General features: G+C 43.7%; 1 protein-coding gene across 1 annotated transcript in view; it reads right to left on the reverse strand.

The window, feature by feature from the left end:
- Pacs1 (phosphofurin acidic cluster sorting protein 1) overlaps positions 1-16482 on the reverse strand; it is a 120556-nt gene that overhangs the window by 17699 nt on the left and 86375 nt on the right. The window contains exons 3-11 of the mRNA XM_013021146.1: positions 12534-12623; positions 11597-11722; positions 9188-9332; positions 8838-8929; positions 8673-8753; positions 6584-6643; positions 5544-5704; positions 4787-4880; positions 994-1074 (exon numbers count right to left, since the gene is read on the reverse strand). Of these exons, the coding sequence (XP_012876600.1) occupies positions 994-1074; positions 4787-4880; positions 5544-5704; positions 6584-6643; positions 8673-8753; positions 8838-8929; positions 9188-9332; positions 11597-11722; positions 12534-12623 (930 nt within the window). The remainder of the gene's footprint in view (positions 1-993; positions 1075-4786; positions 4881-5543; positions 5705-6583; positions 6644-8672; positions 8754-8837; positions 8930-9187; positions 9333-11596; positions 11723-12533; positions 12624-16482) is intronic.

Raw genomic sequence — 16482 nt, forward strand, 5'->3', positions numbered from 1 at the left:
CTCTGTGAGACTCTTATCTCCAATTAATCAACAAAATGCCAGAAGTAGAACTGGCTCAAGTGGTAGAGTGATAGCTTTGAGTAAAAAAAAAAACATATCCAAGAAAGTACCCCTTTCTTAACATCCAGCCACAGCACACACACACACACACACACACACACACACACACACACGTCCTAAGTTCAAGCCCTGTACTCACTCTCTCTTTCCCTCCCCCACTCTCAAAAATAAATAAAAGGCAGAGTGGGGACATTTCTGGTTTGAAGAATGACCTAGTCTCTAGGCTAGAATCTAGACCGTGAGTAATGATTTCAGAAGGGAGAAATGGAAGGTCATTTACAAGTCTACAAATTTAGGCCTAATTCTCAAGATAGTCCTGCGAGTCTTTTTTTTTTTTTTTTTTTGGAGCTGGTCCTTGGGCTTGAACTCAGGGCCTGGGTGCTATCCCTGAGCTTTTTTACTCAAGGCTAGTGCTCTACCACTTGAGCCATAGCTTGTTTTTTTGCTGGTTAATTTAGATATGAGTCACAAGGAGGGCTGGGAAGGTGGCTCAGTGGTAGAGTGCTTGCCTTTCATGCAGGAGGCCCTGGGTTTTGATTCTTCAGCATCACATAAGCAGAAAAAGCTAGAAGTGGTGCTGTGGCTCAATAGTAGGGCGCTGGCCTTGAGCTGAAGAGCTGAAGGCCAGTGAACAGGCCTAGAGTTCAAGCCCCACGACCAACAACAACAACAAAAAGTCTCAAGGACTTTCCTTCTAGGGGGACTTGTTTGGAACCACAATCCTCAGATTTCAGCTTTTTGAGTAGCTAGGATTAAGGCATGAGCCACTGTCACCCAGCTTCTCTTGCATGTATATATATATATAAAAATATATACACACACACATATATATATGTTCTTATTCTAAAGGTGATACACACAGATTGCATATATTTTTAAAGGTTTTACAAAGACTATCTGAGTAGCTAAGATAGGAAACTGAGCCATACATACCAGAGTGTCTGTTTCAGTCAAGCTGTCATCTTGGTTTTTAGTCCAAGTAGATTTGACTTTTTCTAAAGCAGCCAATTCCATCTGCAAAAAATTAAAATAATTTCTATCACTTATCAAAAAACAAAAAAAACCCAAAGCAAATCATTGCTATAACTTGTTTTACAAGGTATCTAAGAAGCTTAAAACATTTTCACTTAGTCTTCATCCTTTATGGGTTTCATCTTATAAGGGAAGATATTTTATGAAAACAAAGCTTCAAAGAGATCATTCTTTTAAAAATCAGTAGGTCAATGACAGAGATGTCACTAGGGAAGAGGGGCTCAGAGTTAGAAGGCTTGTTATTAGATCTATAAAGTCTTTCTTCTTGATGCAGTGAACACTCTTGCTCTACAAGACATATGGGCCACCTTTGCTTGTCAGACAAGGGACTCTCATAATTCATGTCTTTCATTCTGAGATTAAAAGATATCCATAGTAACCATGTGCTTTTTGCTTGGTACAAATATGCAGAAAGTCCTCTAACAGAACATACAAGCAAAAAGATGGCCAGTATAAAGCCATTTAGGTATGAATTCTCTATTTGTCTCAAATCTTATTGGCATTTCTCATAAATAGTAAAAGTTTATTTTGTAGGCATAGATACATAGTCAGATAATCCAATCTGCTAATATGGCTTTTGTCAAAGTAGACATCCAAGTCAGTCATGAGCAGCTTGGGTTGCAGGCTGGGGAAGTTGGTAAGGCACTGGCCTCAATGAATCTCTTTCTCCTAAGGATCCAAAGGAGGCAGAAAATATGCAGGATATCCCATTTACTTTCAATCATGCAGTCATTTCTTTGAATAAATTAGTAAAACTATTACAGTAGCAGCTGTCTCTATTGGTTATAACCAAAAATGCCTCCAATCATTGACAGGTACTCTCTGGGAAAAGAAGTCATCCCCAGTGGAGAACTACTATCCAAAGTAAGCTTCAAGACAAATCTAACACACCTTAGACCTGTAACCTCAGGGCTTAAGACCTCTTGGCCTATGTCATGGCTCACAACCAGGCAGACCAGGCTGCCTCCAGGCTTCCAAAGGGCTTTTGTTACCCAGGCCTGCAGTTATCCTCACAGTATTCCAGCTATGTCTGTCTAATTGTTTGGTCCTAGCAGTGACTCATTAGGCCTCAAAAGTATATAGCATGTACCCATAGGCAACGGTAGCTAATGAAGAGTATGTGTAATGAAGTACAGCCTCTAACATTAATACTGATAATGCTCTCTCAACAATGCAACTGGTAGTCTGTACTCTAGCTGGCTTCCTATAAACCCTGACCACAAAAGGAAAGGAAAGGAAGGGGCTGGTTATATAGTTCAAGGGTAGAGCACTTGCTTAGCAAGCACAAGGCTCTGAGTTCCATCCCCCACAAAAAGAAAAGATTAAAAAAAGGAAGTAGATAACCAACAATGATCAGCAATGGGATGAGAGGCTACCTAGGTAAGGCAGTAAATACAGAGCCTTCCACATGTATTACTGAATGTGTCTCCCAACCTCCTGGAAGTTCTCCACCTAAAAGCACAGTCTTGTTGTTCTGGTCTTAAAGCATCTCAGACCAAAAGATTCCAAAGTTCCACACCCACATTGAGACATATGGGGCTTTTCAAAATAGAAATCTCAGCAGGGGAACAACAGAATCTACAGTCTGACCAAAGGAATCAGAACTTGAAGCACTCACATAAAAGTCATCTAGATTTTTGCAATTTTAGGAATAAAAAACTGAAACTGCTCCAAAATAAAAATAAATAAATAAAAGCAACAGCAGTGTACAGTACTACAGGTTTCCAAGCAGTAAAGCAATCAATCAGCATGTACCTTACTAGAGGTCTAACCAACAAGATCGCATTGCATCTCCATATAGTCCTGGGTTTTTTACACCTGCTTGCATATAAAGAAATGGAGGAGGAATTTGCCCAGTGCCAGTCAGTGGAATGATGGGGTCAAGATTCAAACTCAGAGCCAGAAGTAATAGAACAGGTCTATAATCCCAGCACTTAGAAGGCTGAGCTTGAGGTCAGCTTGGGCTACAATAGCAAGACCTTGACTCATAAAACAAAACAATTCAAATTTAGATATTTCACCTTGCATAAATATGCTATTTTTTCCTGAACAAGGAGCCCTTAAATCATTACACTGTACAGACTAAGTACATTGACCTTTGAGCTAACTGGCCTCCTAGGCTGATACCTTTACCTAATGGGGCTCCAGGAATCAGATGATTTTCCCTCCTCTTAATGTTGTACATTACATCCTAATTCTGTCATTCAGAACCTACAGCCTAATTCTGTCATGGCAGAAACACTCAGTTATGAAATAGTTTCCCCTGCTGACTTAAAACCAATACTTACTAGCATTTACCAGGTATTCATAATATAGTCGGTGCTATGCTTAGTACTTCTTGGGCACTGGCTCAGCTAATACCTTATTTGTTACAACAGTATGTTGTCTGGCATCCCCCGAACACTATTTGCAATAGCCCTCCCTCAACCATACCCTGGGCTTCTTCCTAGAAGAACTCTTACATTGATGAATCTGGCTCTAGTAGCCAATGGTCTCTATCCATGGGGCAGTTACTTTTGACAGGATCATTCCATTCTGAAGTTCCCTGTGGGGATAAGCACCTGGGACTCACATGCTAACATAACACTAGTAGTACATCAGCTGTGGCCTGGGCTCTACAGATCACTATGAAGGTGCTGTCAATATTGATCTGAAATGGCAGGACTCAGGCTTTTCCTTGAGGGAATTCTGGGTGGAGTTGCAGTTTTCCTTCCTGCAAGTCCCCACTAACACCCTCTGATAAAATTCTTGTTGGGCCTGGTGGCCAGCTCTGTGCTTTAACCAGGAAGAGGGAAAAACTAGGGGACAGCATCGCCTAGTGGCAGCAAGAAGAAAGGCAGCTGTCAGATATCCCTGTGAGGAGGTGGTTTGCACACTCCGGACTGGAGCCAGCCCAACTACAGACTGTTTTTCAACATATGGATTGCCTCACACATTCTGATCATCTCCTTACAATTAATACCTATTTTCAAGGTGATCTGAGTATTCCCTGGGGTGAGTAAATGACTGTACATCTCATCTGTCACCAAAGCAGCAACTGGAGGCCTTGAAGTGTTTGGTTTCTCTCAACAGAAAAGAATGAGTCTTTCAACAGCAAACCACAGCTCTGCTCTGAAACCATAGGCAATGTCCACTTCCCTTAGTTGTGATCAAAGGGAAGAACAGCTTTCCCAGCATGAGATGGGCTTGGCACTACCAGGGTCCTGCCTATGCCTGGCTGCTGGGGGCTGGGAGGCACAGTAGACAGCTCTTCCCTTCGGCACAGAAGGCAAATGGAAAGCTAGCCACTAAATTCTACATTCTTACAGGGTACTGTATCTCTGACATTTCTACTCAGTAAAACCTACTTATGATGGCATAGACAGACCTTGTGGGCCCCTTTGCTCCTTCTGTTCATTTCCTAGTATGGAAGGTAGAATTGTTTTCCCCTGAATGAGTGCCTTCCCAAGGGTCATACACTCAGCCACTGTGTAATGGACAGAGGAAAGAAGGAAAGTTCTGAGGTGGGAGGGAAAGAATAGTGATTGGACATAGCAGTGTCCTCTGAGCATTGAATTCTCAGCCCAGTAGTGAGAGGAGGAAAACTGAGGCTACTCTTTCAGAAGGAGCCACACTCAGAGAAGCAGGGTCCTTGAGTGTAAAACTTATAGGCTAGGTCCCTCACCCCACCCCTCATTGCCACCGGTCTGCTCACAGGGCTGGTGGTGTCTTTTCCGAGGCTGCCCTTGCTGTTGAGGCTGCCAATCTCCGTCTGTGAGCTGGACTGCGACATCCCCTCAAAGAAGGGCCTACGGCGAAGAAGCACAGCCGGGGTCAGTGGCAACCACGGCTCAGAACAGCAGCTCACAAGAGCCGAGTGGAGCTGGTGCTCAAGGCAGATCAACAGCCTGGGCCTCAAAGACACTGGTGAGGAAGGATTCTGTGGGGGTGGAGAAATGGGGCCTGGGGTACAGGGACTTCGGGAGAGTCCTATCAGGACTTATGCCACAGACAAAAATTGATCTCTGCCCAGGGAGCTGGAGGCTCAGCAAAGGACGAACCATCACCTCTATAACATCAGCTACTTGGAGTTAGAGATCCAGGGGATTGTGGTTTGAGGCCAGCCCAGGAAAAAAGTTAGCAAGCTCCCCTTTTCTCAGCAAATAAACCAGGTGTGATGGTTTATGCCTGTAAACCCAGCTAGGTGTGAAGCACAGGTAGGAGGATCATAGTCTGAGGTCAGACCTGGGCAAAGACATGAGATCCTATATGAAAAATAAAGCAGAAAGGGCCTGGAGGTGTGGCTTAAGTGGCTAGTAAGTATGAGGACCTGAGTGCAACCTCCAGTTCATATCCTCAATCCCCCCAAAAAAGAATGATTTCCTGAATAGGGCAATGAGGAAGGGTGTGGGGAACATAGGCCTGGGGAGGAGAGGTGTTGGAAGGAAGCCTATGGAAGCTCTAGGCCTCACTTGAGCTTGGGCTTTGGGGTGCTGAGGATGCTCTCTGTCTCCTCCATTTCAGGGCCACTGTCACTGGGATTGTACATTTCCAGACTGTCGTACAGTTCATCCAAGTCCTCTTCTACTTCCCGAATCTGTTCCCGGGATACATGCTCCAGCCCAAAGCCTACCTGTGGGAGGAAAAAGGACCTTTGACTTTTGGGTACTCCCTATTAACAATTAAAACGAGCATTTTCTTTCCCGTTGGCCAGATGTCAATTGGCCTCCCCAGTACTCCCTTTAAAGAGAAAAGTCATAATGTTACATTCATTGGAATGGCTGTCACATCTTTTCTGTGGTCTGACACTGAAAGCAGGTGACCTTTACAGGTGAGGTCACCTTCCCTCTTGTTTCCTCCTGACATCCACACCAGGAAGGACCTTCACCAGGAGGGAGTTTTAACATGCCTTTTCTATGGAATAGGCACAAGAAAACCCATGAGGTGAGTGTGGTAGGCCAGTCTGCTTTTCTCTGAAGTCCATAGAATAACTCTTTCTATTGACAATTTTTATCTTCAATTCTTTATTAGTCTATTGAGAAATCTGTGAAGACTGGCACCAGGATCAGAGGATCCAAAGAAGTGATGGCTTTCCTATCAATGGCCAGTTCCAGTGACTTAAGAGATGGCCACTTGGGACATGCCCACCTCTTGGGCTACAACTCTCTGCAGCTGGCTCCTTTTGGGACATGAGAGGATATTAAACAATGGCGGCTATATTTGTCATTGTCATCCCATGCCAGAGACTCAGCTGCTTAACCAACTGTTTAGTTCAATTGTGCTGCTCTGTCCCTGAATACCATGGAACTACATACTACATGGCGAACTCTCATTTTATTTTCAAGCAGCACGGAGTTCGTCTCCAGCTGCCTCCTCCCTTGCAGCTCTAATACACAAGAAGAGGGGGCAAGGAACATTACCACAGAAATGTTACATCAAGTGGCTACACAGAAAGGTGTGAAGCTGTGGGAATTCTACTCACCATTAACCTTGGAAGTAAGAAGAGTCATACCTCATCAGAAACTTTGAAACGCTTCAGGAGGGCCACAAACTTCTGTTTGATGTTAGGTTGCTGTGGGGATGAAGTATAAAACAGTTCTCAGACAACATCTACTTCTGGTTATCAAGTCAACCAACAGTGAATGAGCCTACCCTTGCAGGGAGCAATGAAAGCACAAGAGAGAAGGGAAACATAGTTCTTGCTCCCACACTGAAAACCTCTGGAAAAACAAGCCAGAGCCAGTGCAGTTCTCAGAGCTCCAGGTGTAGCTGAAAGTGACCTATTCAGTCTCCAGGACCTCCACCTGCAGATAACTTCCAGATTGCACCTCCAGGCCCTCACCTGCTTGTCCTTCAAGCTTGCCCTGTACATATATACTTACCATCTCAGAGTGGCACTCATCTTCTTCCCCTTCACTGTTATTCCAGTTAGCAACATCACAAGCCAGCCAATCACCAAGCTGTACCTGGAGTCTCCCCCTACCACTCTATCAGCCTGTGCTGGCTAACTCCTGACCTCTTGCCTGTATATCACTGCCTTCAGGCGGGCTTTTCCTTCACATCTCTGGGTCACTGCAATTGCCTTCTCCCCACCTGGCCAGTGTTCAGTTATTTTCCCTTGGGTTCCCTGTAGTCTTTCCAGAGCAAATATAATCAGATCGCCCCAGTTTAGCACTCTTGGATGGCCCTTCTTCTAGAGAACAAAACTTAGGAGTAAGGTAAGAGTCTGAGTCTTATTTCTAACCTTAACTGTATCTACTCAAACCCCAATCCTCAGCTAAGAAACCCACTGCTTGTTAAAAAACAAAACAAAAACTGCCAGCACCAGTAACTCACGCCTGTAATCCTAACTTCTCAGGAGGTTGATATCTGAGGATCATAATTCAAAGCCAGCCCTGGGCAGAAAAGTCTCTGTGAGACTCTCATCTCTAATTGACCACACAAAAACCAGAAGTAGTGCTGTGGCTCAAGTGGCAGAATGCTAGCCTTGAACACAAAGAGGCTCAGGGACAGCACCCAGGCCTGAGTTCAAGCCTTAGGACTGACAACAACAAAAAACAACCCGCCCCTGAAAAACAACAACAACAACAACAACATAGAGACACATACATCTCTACAGTGGGCCTCCCATAGTTGCTTTCAGCAATACCTTTCCCTAAATCCACCTGATAAGCTCTATCTTCAAAAACCTGTTTCTTGGCATTTTGCCTGACTCTAGTGTCATAGTTACTTGCTAAGTCTGAGTCATTATATGTTAGAACTAGTAGACTTGTCCAACCTTCCTGTCCGGTCTCTGTGCTGAGCCCTCTAACTTACCTTATGGCCATAAGTTTTTCTTCTCTTCTGTTTCCTTCTCTCCCTTTTCCCCTTCCCTCCTTTCTTTCTTCCATACTCCTTTTCTCTATCCCTCCCCCCTCAATGTCAGTATTAGAGCTTGAACTCAGGGCCTCTTGTTCTTAGCAATGGTTGTTCATGGTTGGCACTCTACTATTTTAAGCCATGCCCCTGTTTTTTTTTTTTTTCTAGTTAATTGAAGGTAAAAGGGTCAATTCTGTGTGTCTGGGCTGGCCTTGAACATAGATCTTGAGATCTTAGCCTTTAAAAAAATTATATGTTACTGAAGAATTGAATCTAGGACCTCATGCATGTTAGGCAAGCACTCCACCACTAAACCATATTCCCATCTCAGTCTCTCAAGTGGCTAGAATTGTAGACATGAACTACCAGTATTTGGCTCACACTATTTTTTTTTGGTCAGTCGTGGGGCTTGAACCTGGGTCTGGGCTCTGTCCCTGAGCTCTTCAGCTCAAAGCGAGTACTCTACCTCTTAAGCCACAGCACACTTCTGGTTTTCTGGTGGTTAAATGGAGATAAGAGTCTAGGGACTTTCCTGCACAGGCTGGCTTTGAACCATGATCCTCAGATCTTACCCTCCTGAGTAGCTAGGATTACAGGCATGAGCCACTGGTGCCCAGCTTCACACCAATTATTAATGGATGATGTAGGCTGTGTAAACTCCCTGAGGTCTGAATGTAGCATAACCCTTCCAGGCAAGATTGAAAAATCTCAGCTGTGTCAGGTCCAGGACCTGGGCAGCTCACCCTTGTGATAGCTGAAGTTGAGGTAAGTTTCCGCCGTGTCTTCTTTACTTTCCGCAAATCCTCATCTTCATAGAATAGGTCCTGAGAGTGGGCAAGGTACAGAATTAGGCTGGAAAATCCTAGAAGTTTCTCAGACACTCCAAAGAAGGGGCTATGGGAGGTTACCTGCCCATGTAATGGATCATCGCTGCCTTCCTGCTCTGATGAGAAACTTTCCTCCTCTTCCTCAGAGTAATTGTCAATATCAGGAGAACGATCTGGAAGAGAAATTCTAGTAAGGTAGCCTTGCCCTAAGGAAGATCTGGCCTATGAGCCTTGGAAAGACAGGAATCTGTACAACTGGGCTGGAGAGAAAGGCTTCTGCCAAATCCATGGCCATGCTTTATTTTTAGGAATTCCAAGCTTTTCTTGCTTGGGAACATTTTAGGCTTGCCTTGTTCACTTTTCCTAACATGAGATCAGGGCATGGAGTATCTTATTTCTCATGGGGTCTACAGATACTATATAAGTCTTACCAGATAGCTTGGACTTGATTCCTTCATGGTCAATAGGCTGGCTGGACAGGGAGTAGATCTTTATTTCTGCCACAGGTACAGAGACATCCTTCACATTGCTGTGCAGGCCAAGAACCAGAGCACCTTCATTGGGATGTTGCATAACCTATAAGCAAAAAGTACAGTGGAAACACCTTACTAGATAGATCCTAGGATTGCCATTTCCAAAGATTATACTGAACATGAAAACCAAGGACAATGCTGCTAATACTGCTCACTTTCAAATCTATACCACTACATTACTGCTTTCTAAGTCTTATTTTTTTTTGGGGGGGGTCCGGTTGTGGGGCCTGAACTCTGGGCCTGGGCGCTATCCCTCAGCTCTTCAGCTCAAGGCTAGTGCTCTACCACTTGAGCCACAGCGTCACTTCCCGCTTTTTTCTTTTTGCTTATGTGGTGCTGAGGAATCGAACCCAGGGCCTCATGCATGCAAAACAAGCACTCTACCACTGAGCCACCTTCCCAGCCCCATAAATCTTACTTTTTTGTGTGTGTATGCTGGTAGCAGGGCTTAAACTCAGGGCCTAAATTGGCTTTCTTGCTCATGGCTGGCACTATATTGCTTAAGTCATGCCTCCAGTCAGGCATTTTTCTGGTTAATGGGAGATGGATTCTCATAGAATGTCTTAGCTTTTGGATAGATAGGATTACAGGTATGCCTAGCTTCAAGTCTTTTTTTTTTTTTGGTCAGTCATAGGGCTTGAACTCTGTCTGGGCCTGAGTGCTCTCCCTCAGCTCTTCAGTTTAAGATTAGCACTCTACTACTTGAGCCACAGCTCCACTTCCAGTTTTCTGGTGGTTAATTGGAGGTAAGAGTCTGGCAGAGGAGCTGGGAAGGTGGCTCAGTGGTAGAGCGCTTGCCTTGCATGCATGAGGCCCTGGGTTCAATTCCTCAGCACCACATAAGCAAAAGGAAAAAAGCCGGAAGTGGCGCTGTGGCTCAAGTGGTAGAGTGTTAACCTTGAGTTGAAGAGCTAAGGGACAGTGCCCAGGACTAGAGTTCAGGCCCCACGACCGGACCCAAAAAAAAAAAGTCTGGCAGACTTTCTTGCCCGGGCTGGCTTTGAACCAAGATACTCAGCTTCCTGAGTAGCTAGGATTACAGGAATGAGCCACCAGCTTCTTCAAGTCTTTTTTAAAAATTCTTTTTTTTTTTTTTTCCGTCGGTTGTGGGGCTTGAACTCTGGGCCTGAGCTCTGTCCCTCAACTCTTCAACTCAAGGCTAGTGCTCTACCATTTGAGCTACAGCGTCACTTCTGGTTTTCTGGTAGTTTCTTGGAGATAAGAATTCCACGGACTTTCTTGCCCAGGCTGGCTTTGAACTGCAATCCTCAGATCTCAGCCTCCTGAGTAGCTAGGATTACAGGCTTGAGCCACTGGCGCCCGGCTTTTCTTTTTTCTTTTTTATTGTGAAAAGACTGTACAGAGGGGTTACAATTACATGAGCAAGGTAATGAGTACATTTCTTATCAAGCATTGTTGCCTCCTCCTTTGTTTCCCCTTACCATCCCTGCCTCCCATCTTTCCCCCTCACCGCCCCCCCAACTTCAAACCAGGCACTGAAGTGGATGCCTTGAGCAGGAAATCAGAGGCCAAGACAAGGGTCACTCAAGCTTAGGACTTTGAAATTAGCCTGGGCAACACAGTGAAACTTCATCTCAATATAAATAAATAAGCGAAAGTATATCTGATCTGTCAGCTTGCTAGTCAGGGCCATACACTTAAAAGATAACAACTGAAGCTTGAGACTGAAAATGATTGCGAATCTCTTGATCTCTGGGAGTCCATGTTAGCTTAAATTCTTCACAGAAGAGCTATGTTTTTTTTTTTTTTGGTGTGTGTGTGTGCGTGTGCATGCATGCATGTGTGTGTGTGTGTGTGTGTCGCGCATGTGCCCCAGTATTGGGGCTTAAAGTCTTGGCCTAGAGCTCTTAATATTTTTTCCTCATGCCTTACTCTACCATTTGAGCTACACCCCCAATTCCTGAGTGGCAAGCTGTCCTGATGGCTCACACCTGTAATCTTAGCTACTCAGGAGACTGAGATCTGAGGACCACAGTTTAAAGTCAACTTGGGCAAGAAAGTCCATGAGACTCTTAACCATCAAAAAGCAGAAAGTGGAGCTGTAGCTCAAGTAATAGAGCAAAAACAAAAACAAAAAAACCCCTCAGGCCTAGAGTTCAACCCCCAAAGTGGCAAAAAGAAAAAAAAAGTACATCTTCAACTTCCAACCAAATGATTAACCTACAAAGGACAATTAAGTAAATGCCAATAGGCTGGGGAAAATATTTGCTGGGAGTGAATGAATGACCAAGTCCAGTGCCTCTTGGCTTCTGACTTACAGGCCAGCAGTTTCACTGTTCCACTTACCTCTGCCATGTTGATGAGGCCCACAGCCAAGGTCTTGTAGCCCAAGATAGTTCGGTTCTTGTATCGCTTCCTCCTCTGCAACATGATCTGAAGTTTGTTGGCATCTCGTTTAAGGAAATGAGGGTACTAAAGACCAAAGCAGTCAGATAGTTTACTCGGCAACTGAGGGTTTTGGGGTTCAGATCCCACTAATGAACACATAACCTGTCTATATTTCAGTTTTTCCTATCTGTAAAAAGGAGGTGCCTGGCTTTCTTCACAGTCTGGAGTCCACACAAGCTGAGAAATGGATTCTTTCTTTTATCATCTGGTTAGGTGTTTTCTGTATGCATTTCAATGTATACTACTCGGATTAAGTTGAGAAACACGCTGGGAGGGATAGGAGAGGGGAAGGAAAGGGATCATAGGAGACTGAAGGAGGCACATCCTGCTGGGCTATGTGATCAGTACAGGAGTGATAAGGAGAGAGGGTGATTGGGCAGAGTAGGTAGGTACAACATCATGTATGGTCAGGTAAAGGAAAACTGAGTCATGGCACATTATCTTAGCAGCCCATCTGGTATCAGTGACTGCTGTGGCTCTCCAGAGTAGCCAAAAATCTCCAGGTGACTTTTGCCCTTTCTCACTCAAGCTGGAATTTGCTGTTCTTAAAGAAAATTGTGTCTTGGTGTGAGAACTGTTTGACCATGGCATCTTAAATACCTAAATTTTTTTGTTTTGTTTTTGTTGGTCACGGGGCTTGAACTCTGGGGCCTGGGCTCTGTCCCTTAGCTTTTCAGCTCAAGACTAGCGCTACCACTTGAGCCATAGCACCACTTCTGTCTTTTTCTGCTTATGTGGTACTGAGGAATCAAACCCAGGGCCTCATGCATGCAAGGCAAGCACTTTACCACTGAGCCACCTTCCCAGCAATGACCTAAGATTTAAAGAGTCTCACCTGAAGGGAAAAGGTTAATTGGAGCTCTGTTTCTACCAGACCACTAGCTGGAAGGATGATCTCATTGGAGCGAAGAATCCTTTTTGAACCCTGAATCCAAGAAAAAAAGTATGTGAAAGCTATTTTCACACACACACACAAATACTGTTTGCAAACAACTTCTAAATACCACAAATATTTTCATTGGTCCAAATATTTCAATGGTCTTATTGTCTTTTTTTGGGTTTTACCTGCCATGACAGGCAAGGTTACATTCATTACTGTAGGGCTCATCAAGAATTTTCACTTTTCCAGACTCCTGGGGAAGCATAGGTAGCACTGACATCCCTGGATATATACATTTTTTACTTTGCTCACCTTGGTTTTTCCTTCTTCTCCTCTAATGCACTCTTGGGTCACATGGCCTTTCTGGGGTGGCCTGTTTACCTGCTACCTCTCTCCTTGGATGCTCTTCTGTGTACTGCTAATCAACTCACCTTTCAGGTCTCAGCTTAGAGGAAGGTTTTCTAGGAACCTTTGTTCATTAGCTTTACCCATCCTAAAACTTAACATAAATGCCATCACACACCATGTGCTGATCTAGCAGGACCTCTTTAGCTCCTGTAATGTGTATATGATGATCACAAGGCTGATCAATGGTTCATTCTCTCTATTACTGAGGAGAATTCTATGTCTGAACAGTATGTTTTGTTTATCCAACCTCCTGTACATCCATATTTGGGATATCTTTAGGTTTTAGCTTTTAAGACTAAAGCTGCTAATCTTGTGAATGTCTATGTGGACATATGTTTTGATGTATCATGTAACACCTTGCAGTAGAACTGCTGGGTCTCAGGGTAAGACCCACGGTTAACGTTATGAGAAACTGCTAGGCCAATTTCCAAAGAATTTGTGCCATTCTGCATCTCTAGTAGTAGCATGAGAGTTCCAGCTGCTTCACAGTGTGGCCAGACCTTGACTCAGTGTTCTAACAGGTATATGTGTCTGCAATTTTCATTTGTTTGATAACTACACACACACACACACACACATACACACACACATGCATGCATGCATGTGTGTATGTATGAGTGCTAAGGATAGAATCCAAGGCATCACCCATGCTAGACCAGTGCTCTAAAACCCTGCCACAGAAAACTAATAATGAATCCCTTTTAATTAACATGCTGGTCATCTATAAATCTCCAGCCCACGCAGAAAAATCCTCAAGACTCTGATCTCCAATTAATCAGAAACAGAGGCTGGACTTGAGGTATGGCTCAAGTTGTAGAGTGCTAACTGTAAGAAAGCTGAGCAAAAGCCGGGCGCTGGTGACTCACGCCTGTAATCCTAGCTACTCAGGAGGCTGAGATCTGAGGATCGTGGTTCATAGCCAGCCTGGGCAGAAAGTCCGTGAGACTCATCTCCAATAAAAAACCACTAGGAAGCCAGAAGTGGCGCCGTGGCTCAAGCGGTAGAACACTCACCTTGAGCTGAAGAGCTGAGGGACAGCGCCCAAGCTGAGAGTTCAAGCCCCATGACCGACCAAAAAAAAAAAAAGTTGGGTAAATGAGAGGCCCTGAGTTCAAGCCCTAGTAGGCACAGCAAAAAATACTAGTTGTATTGTTGTAAAAGGTTTTATTTTGTCCTTCTTCCACTTATGTAAATAATTTGTCAGAAGTACTGAATTTGTATGTGTGTGTGTTAGTACTGGGGCTTGAACACAGGGCTTCTCACTCTTGCTTGGGTCTTCTGCTCGAGGTTTTGGCACTCTATCACTTGAACCACACCTCCACTTCCATTTTTTTGACAGTTAATTGAGATAGCATCTTGAGGACTTTTCTGCCTGGGCTGAATTCAAACCACAATTCTCAGATTTCAGCCTCTTGAGTAGCTGGGATTACAAGTATGAGCTACCATTTTAAATTGAAGATAATCTTTTAAAGAAAAGGTTTTGCTGAGTGTCGGTGGCTCTCACCTGTAATCCTAGCTACTCAGGAGGCTGAGATCTGAGGATCAGAGTTCAAAGTCTGGGAGGAAAGCCTGTGAAACTCTAATCTCCAATAAACTACCAGAAAACTGGAAGTGACAGAGTGGCTCAAGTGGTAGAGTGCTTGCCTTGAGCTGAAGAGCTGAGGGGCAGCACCCAGGCCCAGAGTTCAAGCCACACGACCGACAAAAAAAAAGAAAAAGAAAAAGAAAAAAGAAAAGGTTTGTCAAGTTAGGCATAGAGGCACATACATACCTGTATAACAGAATTCAGGAAGTTAGAACTATGTAGCAAGACCCTGTGCCAAATAAATGTTTACAAGAAGTGGAGGGGCTACATCACCCCCAAATACTCCTAAACATGTGCTGGTAGAACCATTACAGCGGCACTCCTTTGATGTAAACTAGGGGCTAGGATGCAGCTCCATAATAGAGCTTTTGCCTTGCCATCTGGGACTAACACCAGCAAACAAACAAAAAAACCTCTTACCTGCTACTTCAGCAATGTGAATTGCATTTTATACCTATTTGTGAATATAGAAGGCTGCTATCGCATCTATTTGTCTGTAGCTTAGGTTCTACTACTTGGTTAATAGTAGTGTCATTCTTCCTATGAATGATTACTACAGTCACTGACTCATTTTCAGGTGTAAATCAAGGCAATGGCTGAGTTTGTAGCTTCAACCCATTAATGTAGTCTGTCCCTTCCTTCCTCAGGACCTAATGGTAGCCAGCATTAGAACTCACTGGAACCCAGAGATCTAAGGGCTGTTAGAAACAGGCTATTCCTTGGTAGCTTAGATACTTAATGTGATAACTTATCAAATCAATCCCAAGACACAGACAATAGGGGTCAGCAGCAGAGATCAAGACTCAAAGGCCCAGCACTTTGCTCACATAAGAGACTCATAGAATTTCCTGCTCAGGTTGGCTTGGAACCATGATCCTTGTATCTCAGCCTCCTGAGTCACCAGGATTACAGATGTAAGCCACTGGCACATGGCTCTCTTCTTTCTGTGCTTCCCAGCTGCAATGAGGTGAGCAGGTTCCTCCTCTAGGTGCTCCAATCATGATACATAGTCTTGACTCTAAAAGCAACCACAGACTGAAACCTCTGAAATCATGAGCCAAAATAAGACTTTCCTCCTTCTAAGTTATTATATATAATCTAGTGATGAAAAGCTCACGAACATGGGTGATAATGGTGCAATGACTGCTGGAACATTCTAGTGCATTTGTGCTGCAGTGCCATGAGTTTTACCCACTGTTGCAACAGGTAGTACCTTCAGTGCAAGTACAAAACAGGGAAAAGGCAAACAACAGTATTTCATAACCATGAAATAGTTTTGACTTCCTGTATCTTCAAAGTGTCTTAAGTAGCTCATTCTATGAACCTTATTTCAAACATTGCTGCTCTGTTAGAATGTAAAGCTCCTTAAAGTCAGGGATTTTTGTCTGTTTTGTTCATGTTGTATCACTGTGCCTAGAGTAATATTTGGTTATATAATAGATGTTCAGTAAACAGTTATCAGTAACTAGGTGAATCAATAAATAGGTGATTGAATACATGAATGTAGTAACATCTGTAAGTATTTTAAGCTGCTGGGAAATAATTTTTAAAATTCAGAACATTTATAGTTTTAAATATCATTTTATATTTACAGATTCTCTAATATTAACTTAGGAAAGAAAAGTAATTTTTTGGCAAAAAAATTTATTTGCAGAAATGGCAAAGCATCAGGAATTGAAAACTATACCACCAGTGTTTGCATAGGAAAGTAACATTAGCAAAGGAAACAATTCCTGCAAACTGGAACGCTGCCTATGACCTAGAAATGGGGCAAACATCAGAAAGGAGGACGAAGTACTGAAAGCTGCCACTTCACATCATTTCCCACATTTCTCTTTTCAATAAACAGTGTCTGAAAACATTCCATAGATTTGAAAGGGATTGTGCACAAAAATGAAAGGGGAAGCCGGG

This window comes from Dipodomys ordii, unplaced genomic scaffold (assembly GCF_000151885.1).
Source record: "Dipodomys ordii isolate 6190 unplaced genomic scaffold, Dord_2.0 Scaffold54, whole genome shotgun sequence".
NCBI lineage: Eukaryota > Metazoa > Chordata > Mammalia > Rodentia > Heteromyidae > Dipodomys > Dipodomys ordii.